Source organism: Balaenoptera physalus (assembly GCF_965194825.1).
Source record: "Balaenoptera physalus genome assembly, chromosome: 1".
NCBI lineage: Eukaryota > Metazoa > Chordata > Mammalia > Artiodactyla > Balaenopteridae > Balaenoptera > Balaenoptera physalus.
Genome location: NC_138882.1, coordinates 112,843,385 through 112,857,324, shown reverse-complemented (window position 1 = coordinate 112,857,324; position 13,940 = coordinate 112,843,385). Strand labels below are relative to the sequence as shown.

Sequence of the window (13,940 nt, the reverse complement as noted above, 5' to 3'; positions counted from 1 at the left end):
TGGGAAGATCCCACATGCCACGGAGCAACTGGGCCCGTGAGCCACAATTACTGAGCCTGCGCGTCTGGAGCCTGTGCTCCGCAACAACAGAGGCCGCGATGGTGAGAGGCCCGCACACCACAATGAAGAGTGGTCCCCACTTGCCACAACTAGAGAAAGCCCTCGCACAGAAATGAAGATCCAACACTGTCATAAATAAATAAATAAATAAATAAATAAAAGAACGTGATTTCTAAAAAAAAAAAAAAGAATCCGCCTGCCAATGCAGGGGACATGGGTTCGAGCCCTGGTCCGGGAAGATCCCACATGCTGTGGAGCAACTAAGCCCATGCGCCACAAATACTTAGCCTGCGCTTTAGAGCCTGTGAGCCACAACTACTGAGCCCATGTGCTGCAACTACTGAAGCCCACGCACCTAGAGCCCATGCTCCACAACAAGAGAAGCCACGACAATAAGAAGCCCACACACCACAACGAAGAGCCCCCGCTCACCACAACTAGAGAAAGCCTGCGCACAGCAACAAAGACCCAACGCAGCCAAAAATCAATCAATCAATCAATAAAATTAAAAAAAAAAAAAAGAACTAGGATTGGAACCCAGAGACTGGCTACAGGGCCTGTGCTTACCTTAACCACCATGCTTTTAAATAGCCTTTTGTTCTAATTAAAGTTGCTAGTGTCATGTCCATAAAGTTAGAATGAAAAAAAAAAAGTTCCCTGATTTTCCAGAGCGCCTGGGGCAATGCCTTTGACCTTGGTTTCCAGTCTGTACCTACCCACCCTGCACATGTGTCTTCAGGATGATGAGCTGGTAGTCAGGGCTCTGAGAACCTTAGATGATCAAAGATGCTTGAGCAAATAATGAGCAATGAGTTTCCACATCCCCACTCAAGACTTAAGTCCACCAACAGCCAGTTTGGGATATTAAAAGCAATTTCACATGCATTCTACATAAGTCAGAAATCAAAAGTTCTTGTGGAATACCATTAAGGCATTTCTGCAGGGACCTCATCTGACATCTGACTGAGAATATCGCCTCTGAGGCAAGCAGGGTGCCCTGTGTGGGGAGGTGAATACCCAGCCTTTCATCTTTAACAACCAAATATTCCTCTCTAGTTGGCCCTGGGGAAGAGGGGGTTACCAAGAGAGGGTCAGTTAATTCCATGGCCTTAGTCTCCTTCTCCTCTGTAACTCAGCTTGCTTAAGACCTGCATCACTGGGGCTAAATTACTGCAGTAGACTCCAAATTGGTTTCTTTACAATGTTTTTGAATGGGTGTATGAAAGGATTAGTTTTATATCATGAGATAAAAAAACTTTCATCCTTTAAGCCAAAAGGCAAGGCAAAACCCAAGCAGGTAGCATTCCAGTGTATTTTCCCAGGGAAGTTATAAATTGTAAACTGCAGTGCAAGTAGCATTTTAAAGATTTCAAGGGAAATGTAAGAAATACATGGTTTTGAAATTATCGTATAGTTATAAGGAAAAGGTATTTTGGAAAAATGACCAAAGAAATCTTCTTATATGAACACATATACCCACTTGTCCTCTTTGACTTAGTAATCTCATTTCTGGAAATTTATCCTTAAGAAATTATCCAAAATCAGGAAATTAAGATGTTCATTGCATAGTTATTTATAATAGCAAAATATTTGAAATAGTCTAAATATGCCCTAGCTACACACACACACACACCCCTGATAAAATGTGTATTTATTAAAAATTAAAATTATAAAAGCCATGGAGCAACATGAAAATGCTTATTTTCTGTATAAAGGAAAATAAGTCAGATATATAACAATGACACTGAACCATTTAAATTGTATATCTTTTCATTTCTAGAATTTCTATTCTGTTTGTTTTCTACACTGCCTCTTCATTTTTTATACCGTGCTGTTCATTCTTTATGGTCACTCTTCCTTCTGTTATCTCCATAACATCTTAAACATACTTCCTTGAATGCTTTATTTCAGATGGTTCTCAAGGTGCAGATTCTTTTGTTTGACGTGCTGTTCATTTCCTTGAGTCACCTGTACATTTTTCCTGTGAAGGCTTCTTCATCTTCTTCAAGGATGGTTGTCTGTGGGCCTCCACCATTCCCTGGCCTGGTGGGGATGTGGTTTTGCTCTGCCTATGGCCAGACCCTAGTAATTTCAGTGGTCCTAGGCAGATGTTGCATTTCTTTACCACTTTCCTGGAATGGCTGATTGAGTTTGAATATCAATTCTGTATTTATGCAGACAGCTCAGTTTCCTGGTATGGGCCTGAGCGTTGTTTCTTAGCCCCAAGGTGTTAAATCCCCAGCCCATCACTTCTAACCTTTACTGATTCCCTGCCCATTAAGTCTTTGGGTTCAGCGCTCACCATTAGCTAGGCTCTGCTTTGTTTCTAGCACCTAAACTTCTTTTCCTCCCCTCAAACTCTGCTGTGCATTAAGATAGTTATGCTTTACGCATCATTTCCATATGTTTGTAATGGTGATGCTCAATCCACCATATTGACCAGAAATACTTATTTATCTTTTCCATTTATTACAATTATATGAAAATATATGTGTATATATTCCAGAGACTGGAAGGGACTTTGAAAATGAAATGACCTGTTATGGGTAGAGATAGTGGGTTAATAGTAACTATTTTTCTCTATTTTGCAAATATTCTGCATCGGCATTATATTGTCTTTACAACAGTAAGACTCATCATCTTTTTAACTATTGTCTTTTGTTTTCAGAATGCATACACTACAACTGCCATCAATGGGACAGATTTTTGTACATCAGCAAAAGATGCACTCAAACTCTTATCCAAGAATTCAAGTCATTTTACATCTGTTAACTGCTTTGGAGACTTCGTAATTTTTCTAGGAAAGGTGAGATGTCTTCACTAAAATAATAAAGGAACTTGGGATCCAAAAATTAAGCCATACAACAAGACCGTGAAGGACAACTACTGTTTCCTGAGTGCTTACTCTGTGGTAGATGCTGTGCCTCATCCTCTCATTTAATCCTCAATCCTGTGAAGTAACCCTGTTTTGCAGATGAGGAAACTAAGGTTTAATAACTTGTCCAAGATCCCACGATAGGTAGAGCCAGGATTCGAATCCTAGTCTTACTCTTAGCTATGATCATTTCTTTCTACCATTCTGAATCCTGCTTTCTCATATCTAAAGTGAAAATGCTACTAACCTCAGAAAATGAATAGTTTTATAGGGGTTGTTTGCCATAAAAATATATGGAAATAGTATTGAAACCTGATTACTTTAAGAGCATTGAATCCATAAATATAAAGATAGAATGGTTAATGTCCCAAATGGAGCCAGTTACATTTCTGCTGTCATCTTTTTCCAAGGAGTTGTATGTGGTCTTGTGAAAACCTCATTTTTCCCATCTGTGAACTAAGGATAACACATCCCCTTTCTGGGTTACAGGGAAGAATCCCTAAAAGAGTGATGAAAGCGGTGCTCCAGCCCCTACTTGGCCATGCCTCAAGTTGAAGGTTCTTTATACTGTGCTAGCGTGTCTCTTTCCGTGTCACCCACTGGGCTTAATTCCACACACCTGTTTGATCCTATTTCCAGTTGACTGCCCTTCAAATTCTTGACCACAGACGTCCCGACCCTCCCTCCACATCTTCCCTCTTCTAAGCTAGACATCCTTGCTTCTTCCAACCAGTCCTCCACATAGGACACGAATGCCGGGGACATTCGTGGTGCCCTAAAATGAACAAGGTATCAGTCTCCAGTTGTGCCAATGCCAAATATGGGGACTCTTGGCTCCTCGTTTAGCATTTTGTGTTTCTGTGGCATTTGGCGTATATCTCTGGTGCATTACTATCATGGTTAGCTGTCAGTAACAAGTTAGAACATGCATGGACTTCACAGGTGTGTGTTAATTGCACATATATTTTAAGGCACAGCTGGGCCCCAGAGACTTTTCATGGGACAGTAGCTCTAGAAGAACAAACTGATTGCGCCTTTCAAAACAGCCTAATAATCTAAGTTGTAGTTCTATCTAAGTGGTATTGTTTACGTTAGCTTGGTAGGATTGTGGATGATATATTTTGTAATAACTACTTACAAAAATTTTTGGAAGGAGGTTTCATTTTTTCTTTTTTTATACACTTATTTATTTATTTTTGGCTGCGTTGGGTCTTCCTTGCTGCGTGCGGGCTTTCTCTAGTTGCGGCGAGCGGGAGCTACTCTTCTATAACAGACTTGTATTTTATTTTAGGCAGTAATTCATTTTCCTATATTTCCCAAAAGGAACGCATAATTGCTGATTTTTTTTTTTTTGAATGAAGTGGCATGCAGACATTCACGTCCATCTTTATGGATATCCAAGTGCAGTGCGGGCTCCAGAGGGGCTCCAATTTGTCCAAATTTAAACAGTTAGGTACATCATGGCCTGTAATCATATTCCTGAAAAATATAATAATTACATGTAGCAAAAGCCTATTATCCTATTATCTCCCTACACCAGCATTGGAAAGCCCATCCACTTTAATCCCCAGGGTAAAAGTACTCACATATTGAACTACAGTATGTCCACTCACTGGATTGTTGTGCTGTTGTTTTTAAAAATAGCATTTATAAAAAAAATTTTTTTAAATGAAGATGCTTTTTGTAGTGTTTAGTGAAAAAAACACTAAAAATTTTGTGAGGTACCATTACATCTGCATAAATACAAAAACTGGGCACAGATAAAATGAAAGTATGTATACTCTTCTCATCCTCCAAATTAGCTGGGTTTTCTTTTGGTATCATAGCTTTTCATTTTTCTTCTTCCTATTTCATTGTACCCAATTTTCTGACAAGCACTGTTTACAGTAAGGCACATACACTCCCACACATGCACATACATGGAAACTATTGCTTATACCTGACAAATGTCTTTTCTAAAATATCCTAACCAACCAACTTATAAACATTTTCAACAAACTCTTGTTCTGGACAGGTGCTAGTGGTGTGTTTCACAGTTTTTGGAGGACTGATGGCATTTAACTACAACCGTGTGCTTCAGGTGTGGGCAATCCCACTGCTATTGGTTGCTTTTTTTGCCTACTTAGTAGCCCATAGTTTTTTATCTATGTTTGAAACTGTGCTGGATGCACTTTTCCTGTGTTTTGCTGTTGATCTGGAGACAAATGATGGATCATCAGAAAAGCCCTACTTTATGGACCAAGAGTTTTTGGTAAGTAAACATCTCATTTCCTGTTTTAGACTCCATCCTCACAATCTCAAAAGCGTTGAAGACTCACACATAAAGGAGCCTTGGTTCCCAGCTTATTTTCTCTTCCGGAGGGCCACATGACCCAAATGTCCTGAGAGATCTGGGCTGTATTTTCTGAGGTTGATCCCACCTCCCTTACTGAAACCTTCTCCCTGGAAAGAAGTGAAGCTGAGCAATTATCACTAAGCAAATGACCCAGGGTAGGAGGGTCTGGATGGAGTAGCAGTGCAAGTCCCCTTTGGTGCTAATGGCTTGGTCTGGCCTTTTGGATGGTCTGGAGATTTCAGTTGATCTTTTTCTAAGGCATTTCTGCATCCCCAAGCATCATGTCATACCCGTTGTATTTTAGGGAACACCCACTCCAGTGTAGACCAATCACCTTCAGTGCCAGTATGACAGATCTGCGATTCTGAGGCCCTTTATTAACCACAGCACACAATGTTGAGGAATGCCACACCCTCATTAGAGCCCCCATACTGCTATCTGGAAATAGCAGGCAGCTGTTTCCAACAGCTTTTGCAACACAGTTGTTGCTGATTTGCCTTATCCTGTGTAGACAGGCATATTTTAACAGCTGAATGAAGTCTCTCATCTCTTTCTGTTGTCTGGGTCAAGTGACATTTTAACAATTTTCTTTCATTCTGTTACCCTAAAACCTAGGCCCTTTTGCTTTTAAACAGAGCATGCAAAGCAATCCTTAGTCCGGCCAGGCACTGAAGTTTAACAAGCACTTCTACAGTTTTATAATTAAGTGTATCCTCATTCTTCTCCAAATAAAACATAAAAATACAGTAGCACTTTAACATATTTGGTATCTACTCCAAAGAAAATATTTCTGATGGTGGTAGGAAGCTAACTAGGTCTTCTTTCTCCAATTTACACTTTTCTGATTAAAAACCTACTTTGAAATCTACCCCCCCCCCAAGATATTTTAGTTCAACAGGGAAAACTTTAAGGATTAAATTCCCCGAAATGATATGGCCAAGTAAATGATTGCCAATCTGTGCAGATACAGAACACTGGTGTAACTCATTCTTTTGTTTTTCAGAGTTTTATAAAAAGGATCAACAACTTAAACAATGCAAGGGCACAGAGAGACAAGAACTCATTAACGAATGAAGAGGGAACAGAACTCCGGCCTTTGTAAGATAAGCGCCCATCAGGTATTTGTACCTGGAAAAAGTTTCCTTCTCCTAAGAGCCATGCGCAGAATAAACGATAGGGCCCGATGTGGACCCTATTCTTCCTGTTTCTGTCCCCACTATTTGACCACATTACAATACTAGAACCATAAAAGTATACAACCTTTTTTGTACCAACTGGGACTGAAAAACCTTTTAACAACATGTTTATGTGGTCAATTAAAAAGCACATTATGTAAAAACCAATTTAAAGGACAATTCCTCACTCACAACCAATAAACCTTAGCAAAACTCTCTGGAATGTTGACCTAGTACAGAGGACTTTTCCCTACCCTTCCACTCCTGGAAACATGCTAAATATGTTACAGCTTTTCAAAGTACAATTCTTAGATTTAGGGACAATTAAAACTGAAAGTGTAAAAGGAACTACCACCTGATGGGCGTGGTATAGAACGGGCAGAAGATTAACCAGATGTGAAAAGTTAAATTTTGTTAGAAGTACAAGGCTACATCTTACAAATTAGCAAATGTTCTGCAGAAGCGGTTTTCAACCACAGCCCCACCTGAGATTGCCCAGAGGAAGGTTTAAAGTCCTTCTGCCTGGACCCCATTCCCAGATTTAGATTCAGTGGTGGGTCAGAGGAAAGGGCCACGGTGGGCGGCTTTTCCTTTTTAAAGCTTTAAACAAATAGGAACATCTAACGTGTTGATTGGCAGCCTCGTTTCAACTAGATAACAGGTAAACTGAATTACTAACTCCTAACAGGACGCCCAATCTGGCTTATTTGGCAGGGCAAGCAGTGCGATATAAGGTTTCCCTAAACCCCTCTTCCTGGAGGGCAGGAAACAGCATGCTAGCTCGGTCTCCTTTAACAAATGCAAATTACAACTTTTTTCTTAAACAAGACTATTAGTTGAGCTCTGACAGTCTCCTTTAGGAAAAGGATTTACAACAGGGCAGTTTCTGCGAGGCATTAACCTTAGTCACTGCAGCACGATGAGCAAGTCAACTGCGTTTTTGTGGGTTCATCAAACACCCCTATGTCCTCATTATCTGCCTCAGCAAAAAACAAGCAGGCACATTTCACCCCCAAGGCCTAATAGAACCAGTGCTATCAGAGGAAATCACTTGGCTGAGAAAAATGTCAAAAAGTGTGTTCGCGACTGAATTTTTTATCATTACAACACTTAGCTGTTTGACCTCCTCTAGGTCATAACTGAAGGTTAGGTTTTGCTAACACTTCCTACTATAAATCCTAGTTCATTATCAAACAGCATGTCCTATTCCTGATCCAGTATGTTTCTTAATATTTATTCACGCTAGAATATGAATATAAAATCCCCCCACCCCATCCCCACCAATGTTCCCCAAGATGATTTTAAGATTATTCCAAGTTGGATTTAGAATGAACTGGAGGCAGATGAGTCACAATGGAATAAGCAAAGGTCAGATGATAGTTTGAATCCTGGCTGGCATTTCCTGTGTGCAATGGGCAGGTCCCTTCGTTTTTCTAAGCCTCCTTCTCAAGCACTCAGTGCACTGGTGTATAGATTCAGTAAAGAAATGTTCAAGTATCTTATAACAGTACCTGGGAAAGAATACTTAAAAAAAAAATCTGACTCTACCCATCTGGAAGTTAGCCAGAAAATAATCAGCCTGTGGCTCACAGGAATGTTCAAAAAAAATATTTATTTATAAAAAATACAATGGGATAAGTTTATGCTGAGAAATGCAGCAATAAATACAGTGGAAGAAAACAGAGCAACTCTACATCGATACATTGGCACAAACAGGAAGAGCAAACGCACCCCCCAGACCTCGATGTCTGCAGGCCAGCTTTGTACACGCTCCTTTCAAAACACCACTCGGAAAAGATCTTGTCGGCTTAGGTAAGAATGAGTACACATATAATCACAAATGCACACTGATCAGGACTTTATTTAAAAATTAGCAAACAATACTGTAGAAACATTGATATATAAATTTCTAAAATGCTGCATCTTAAATTTAGTTGGCAAAGACCACATTTAGCTATAAGCATGAGTTTAGTCTTCCATGTAGAAACCAGATACTAAACTGTAAAAAAAAAAAAGCTTCCTATTGTTTGAAAATACCAATTTAAGTAGAGGATTGTAAAAATGCATAGATCTTTTAATAAAAGAATTGACTGTACAAGAGTACTCCCCTTTCACAGTATTCCTTTTTACTTCATACGCGAGTTATTGGTTATGCTGTAGGATTTAACTGTTACAGCACTAAAAGGCAACTATTTAGGGAAGAGGCAGAAAAAGGGAAAAGGAATGTATGTAAGGCAGTATTTCCTTTAGGTACAATAAGCATAATAGTGTTTTAGGAAGACAAGATAAAAATTACTCAAGGCTAGCTTGGTTCTCACTGGATAAAAACAACGGGCTAAATACTGAGCTCCTCTGTGACTCTAATAATCGATGCCTTGGTCTCCATATTGGTAATCTCTGGGGTAGTCATCTTGGTACTCGCCATGGTATTCATCTGGGTATTCTGCCTGATAATCACTATCACTGATTTCCGACCCATTTGTTCCGGTTCCTTGGCTTCCATTGTGAATGACAGGTTCTGTGGGAGCAGCACAGTATTTGGGGTCATATACTTGCCGCCCAAGCCCGTACACACTCATTCCTTTCTGGGAAGCGACTTTGTTGGTACCCATCTGTAGAGAAATTGTCGAGTTGTCCACGGGTTGTAATGTTAGCTTCTGATCGTAGATGTCTCTTCGGGTACCCGGTGCTAACATCCCCGCCTGGTATTAAAACATAGTATAAAAGTTAAAACAGCAGGTAAAATCTATTCTTGTTTTTTGCATTTTATAAATTATGAAATTCCCATCGAATGTGAACACTAATAACTTCCATTCGGTTCAGGGGTAAAGCTAGCTCACCAAAATATCCTGATGCTGACTGTCTTACAAAGCAATAGTCACTGGCTTTTCGAGCTAAGGTCAGCCCTTCCTTCAAATCCTTGCTCTGCTATAAAACTGCTATGTGGCCTCAAACAAGTTAACTTACTTTTAGTTTCAGGTTTCTCATATGCAAAATGGAGACAATACTACCTACTTTGGAATAAGAAGATTGGACATAACGAATATAAAAACAAAGCATAATGCTGGCATACCTGAAAGCTACATCTGAATGCCTATTATGACCATACACGCTATCCAGGTTACCAATTTCAAAAGTCTGTAATACATTCAACAAAAATTATGCTGAGCAGTCCTTAAGGACTTGAGTCTTTCAGAAGGCTCTGAGACACCAAAGAGCCAGCTATTTCAGAACAACTACTCCCCTCCTTTTCAGAGTACTGTAACTCACCTCATTTCTCCACTTACGCCAAGCACATGCTTTCAGATTTAATCGATAAAAAAGCAAACCTGAGTGGCAGCTCTGAGACAGTGCCCCATGTGGCAGGACATATTCCATAAAGGGTAACAACACCACACCTCATGAGGTCATGATGAAAAGCTTTTTCAAACTTTATCCCCACTCTTGTTGGATGTAAGACATGTCCCGCTCTGATATGGTTATGTGCACACCGCCTTGCGAGGTGCTGGTGATCTATTTATTCTTCACAGGAAATACTTCCATCTTGTGTGGTGGTAGAATACTAGCATTCTCACCATGCTGTATTTCCATCTCCTTAGATTCACACATTTACCATGATGCTAGCTAGAGTTCTTTGTAAAACACCAGATAATTCTACCCACCAAATTAGTTGAGGGCTTCTTTAAAAATAAAAGAAGCGTTAGAATGAGCAATTCACTTGGATTTGGAGCAAGAATACTGTAATAAACGTATCTCTTTCTTCTGGTTAGGTAGAAAGGCCAGCTGTTCTAACTGCCAATAAAAGCCATGGGCCACACCATACTTGTGTGGCTACAGAAAAGGCCCTTTGATTCTTTTGCTTTCTCAGCAAATCTTACTTTCCCGAAGGAATATATATATATCGTACAAAAAATAACCACTTTGGACTCAGTTAATAAGAATAAGGTAAGTGTGAATTTAAATAGCCCTTTTGTACTCTTTGAAACAAGTACAAAAAGGTATTGCTTACCTGGCTGGCTCCTTTGTTGGTGCCCATCTGCAGACTAATCGTGGTCTGATCAAAAGGTTTGTCAGTTTGCATTTTGGGATCATAAAGATGCCTCCTAGTCCCATAGGCTGTCATACCTGCTTGGCTGGCGCATTTGTTGGTTCCCATCTTTTAAGTTAAAAATAAAATCACTAATTATCAGAAGTCAACAATATATATGACACAAACAAAACTTTGTTCTACTGAAAAGATTTCTTAGAAGGGATGCAATTGACAAGTCCCTTCCAATGCTGAGGTTGCAGTCAACTAGATACAAAATCTATGCTTTTACAAATAAATTTCAAGGTGCTCACTTTAAAAAGAAAAATTTCAAAAACTTCACTGGATATAAAGCCTCACAACATAATTCATCAGATACAAACATGCACATAGAAAGAGAAGGACAGACACACAAAAAGTTATTACAGTGGCAGAATTATGAATAATTTCCTCTCCAACTCTTTCCCCTACCCTCTTTAGCACAAATAACCAAATTTATGGGTACCTGCTTCAGCCATTTAAAGGGACAGAGCAATCTTTGGCTAAACAACATACTTTTCTACTCCAAACATATTTTGCATAAAATGTGACAGTAAATGCCAGGTGTCTTCTCTGGCAGCTTAGCAAGGGATTAAGTTTCATTAAAATCACCAACATTTTAATGGGAAAAGAACCACATTTTATTCCTCTAATTCTCATGTCACTAGACAGAGTCAGAGAGGGGCAGAATGAAGAATCTGAACTTAGCAATATTCAGAGGAATAATAATTAACTTTTATTCCCCACTGAGAATAACATGGCTTCAGGACCAACCAGTACACCTTGTTCTACTGGTTGGGGACACATTTCTACTGCTGGTCTTTTTTCCTTAAAAAACAAGATTTATTAAAGGAAAACTTTATTACTACAACTCAAACCTGTCACTGGAGAAGATTAAAAAAAACACATATAAGCAAAAAGGAAGGGAGGGGAAAAAAAATCACTGAAATCCTACCATTTAGACATTCATTGTAAAGATTTGTGTATAACCATCTAGCTTTTTTAGCTCGTTTCTGTGTACATATCCAGATACACATACATATACATACAAAAATATGCATGTTCATTTAAAAAATAAAATTGGGATCACACTGACTCTATAGTATTGGGCTGGCCAAGAAATTCATTTGGGTTTTTCGTAACATCTTCTGAAAAACCCCAAACAAACTTTGTAGCCAACCCAATATTTTATGACCTGATTTGTTTTCCTTAATCTTTGAACTCTTGTATATCATTTTCTTCATTACTAGTTCCTTTTATGGAGCTCTCACAATTTAAACAACTGATTACTGTCTGGAAATTCAGGTTTCCAGTTTCTCGCCACTGACATGATTTTGTACTGTATAAAAATAAATCCATATGTCAATTATACCCTGATAAAGCTGAAATAAATAAATCCAACTCATGTAGACTGAGTCCACAGTGAGGCACCGTATCCAGCAGGTATCAGACAGTAAAGCCCTTCTTAGCATATTAGCCATTTAGCAGTGGTGTTTTTGTGACACTCTGCAGGGGAACAACATGAAGGGAAAAAAATACCTGAACAAAGTATTCCGCAGGACTAATAAATCATGCTTTACTAGGGTAAAAAAATGACTTTGCTATTGAGGTTTTCTAAAATTGTTTCATTTGGTCAATAACATTTAGGAATTTATAAAGTATATTTTCTTTAAAAAATAGGACAATGTAATTAGGGAAAAAAATCATTTCCTGGAGAAACAATTACTAAGTCAGATGGCACGCCTGAGGTTTCTTCTAAAACCATCATCGTCTCATGGGCTTTAAATGGACATAAACTGTATACACCACAGGTCCATCCCAAAATATACACTATAGTATATCTATCTGTTCCTTACTTATGAGAGATGCTTTGCATGGTAAGAATTAATGACATTGAATAGTAACTGATATGCAATACCACATTACTTACCTGCAAACCAATTACACTTTGGCCAGCTTTTAATTTTCCTTCATCAAAACGTCTTGTTTGTTTTTCTGCGTACTTAACTCCAATGTCAATGGTTGTATGGAATCCTTTTGTTTTAGCCTAGACAGAAATATGCACACTAACTAGTGATTCTGCCAACAGAGTTTTACAGAAGGAACAACAAAGAAATGGTCCTGTCCATAGATGAAGGTTTCATTTTTTAAGACCCAAGCTAGGGGTAAAAACACATCCAAAGCCATTCAAAAACACCCCAGCCCTCTGAAATGTGAGTATTCTGATTAAGCTATCCAGTACTAGGCAGCTGATGTCGGCAGCCTTTCCACAGAGCTAATAATTACGGAAGAGACAGCCTCCTCCCTGCCTAGTCTGAACTCCTATGAGAGCAAAGATGCAATTAATCACCAACATAGTGGGGGATTTTTTAACCAGTCATTAAAGACGTATACGTACCAGACCTGCTAGGGCCACCAGCGTAGTCTGAACCTGGGTCATGTTTCCATTCTCAAAAAGATCATTTGCTTCAAATATGTCATGTGGCTTCATACCATAAGCCTGAATAGCTTTGATAAAGTTGCCAATATTCTCCAACTATAAAGAAAAAAAAGCATACAACTTTTGGAGCTAAATACTGACATTCATATTATCTAAGAATTCTAAGGCTTTATGACTAGGTACAAGATGCCAGGCAGAAAGCTACTTGGCAAGGATTCTCAACCAGATACGTGGTAAGCGTAGCTCTCTCTGGAAAAGGAAGAGTATTTTCATAGTTGGTCACATAATGATCTTTTTAATATTTTTAAGCTGTCAAGTTTTTTCAGTTCTTTAAAGTCAAGATCTTGCTTACATGTTTTAAAGAATTCTGTGTCTGACCTATCCAGGGCTGGAATTTTCTTTGTCAAAAGGTACAAAATTAAATTAATGCACAATTTATTATGTTTAAATTTTAATTAAAAAAATGTGTGGTTACTAAGTGTTTATCCTCATAACTCAAAGCATATGCTCAAGACAAAATATCCAATTATACTTTATCATACACATTCATGAACTAAGACTATGCTTAATACAGTGCTCTACAGTCAACCCTTAGTTGTTATGTTAAATTCCTTGCTTTTTCCTTCATTTATCCTATGTTCTAGGACCTAGACCATAGGTTGTATTTCTCTGTGTAAGCTGTGTCAAATCCTCTCTGAGAGTATACAGACTAAATACGTAATAGGAAAACTTCTAAGCTAAACATCTAATAGTCACAGAACTAATTGTAAGTAATTACGGAAACATTAAAAATAACACTGTAAAAAACGATATAGTCATGTGCACAAATTTCTGCTAAAATGTCTATTTTAAAATTGTTATCAAGTTCTCACTGCATAAAGAGTAACCGACTGGAATCGGGGGTTGCTGGTTTGGCTGTTACCTGAGGCCAGTTTAATGAGGACTCATTGACCTTCTTCACTGAGCCTGGCTGTAGCTTGTTTATGAGT

At 38.7% G+C, this 13,940-nt stretch overlaps 2 protein-coding genes across 5 annotated transcripts in view; one reads left to right on the top strand and one right to left on the bottom strand.

Moving 5' to 3' along the window:
- The window catches only part of SLC44A3 (solute carrier family 44 member 3), an 83,326-nt gene extending 74,806 nt beyond the window's left edge, over positions 1-8,520 (top strand). For all 4 annotated transcript variants that reach the window (XM_082477413.1, XM_082477412.1, XM_082477414.1 and 1 more), the window contains exons 13-15: positions 2,729-2,866; positions 4,950-5,186; positions 6,274-8,520. In XM_082477413.1, the coding sequence (XP_082333539.1) occupies positions 2,729-2,866; positions 4,950-5,186; positions 6,274-6,372 (474 nt within the window). In that variant the 3' untranslated portion in view covers positions 6,373-8,520. The remainder of the gene's footprint in view (positions 1-2,728; positions 2,867-4,949; positions 5,187-6,273) is intronic.
- Positions 8,039-13,940, bottom strand: part of CNN3 (calponin 3) — a 26,924-nt gene continuing 21,022 nt past the window's right edge. The window contains exons 3-7 of the mRNA XM_082478123.1: positions 13,874-13,940; positions 12,910-13,047; positions 12,442-12,558; positions 10,455-10,601; positions 8,039-9,147 (exon numbers count right to left, since the gene is read on the bottom strand). Coding sequence (XP_082334249.1) covers positions 8,806-9,147; positions 10,455-10,601; positions 12,442-12,558; positions 12,910-13,047; positions 13,874-13,940 — 811 coding nt within the window. The 3' untranslated portion in view covers positions 8,039-8,805. The remainder of the gene's footprint in view (positions 9,148-10,454; positions 10,602-12,441; positions 12,559-12,909; positions 13,048-13,873) is intronic.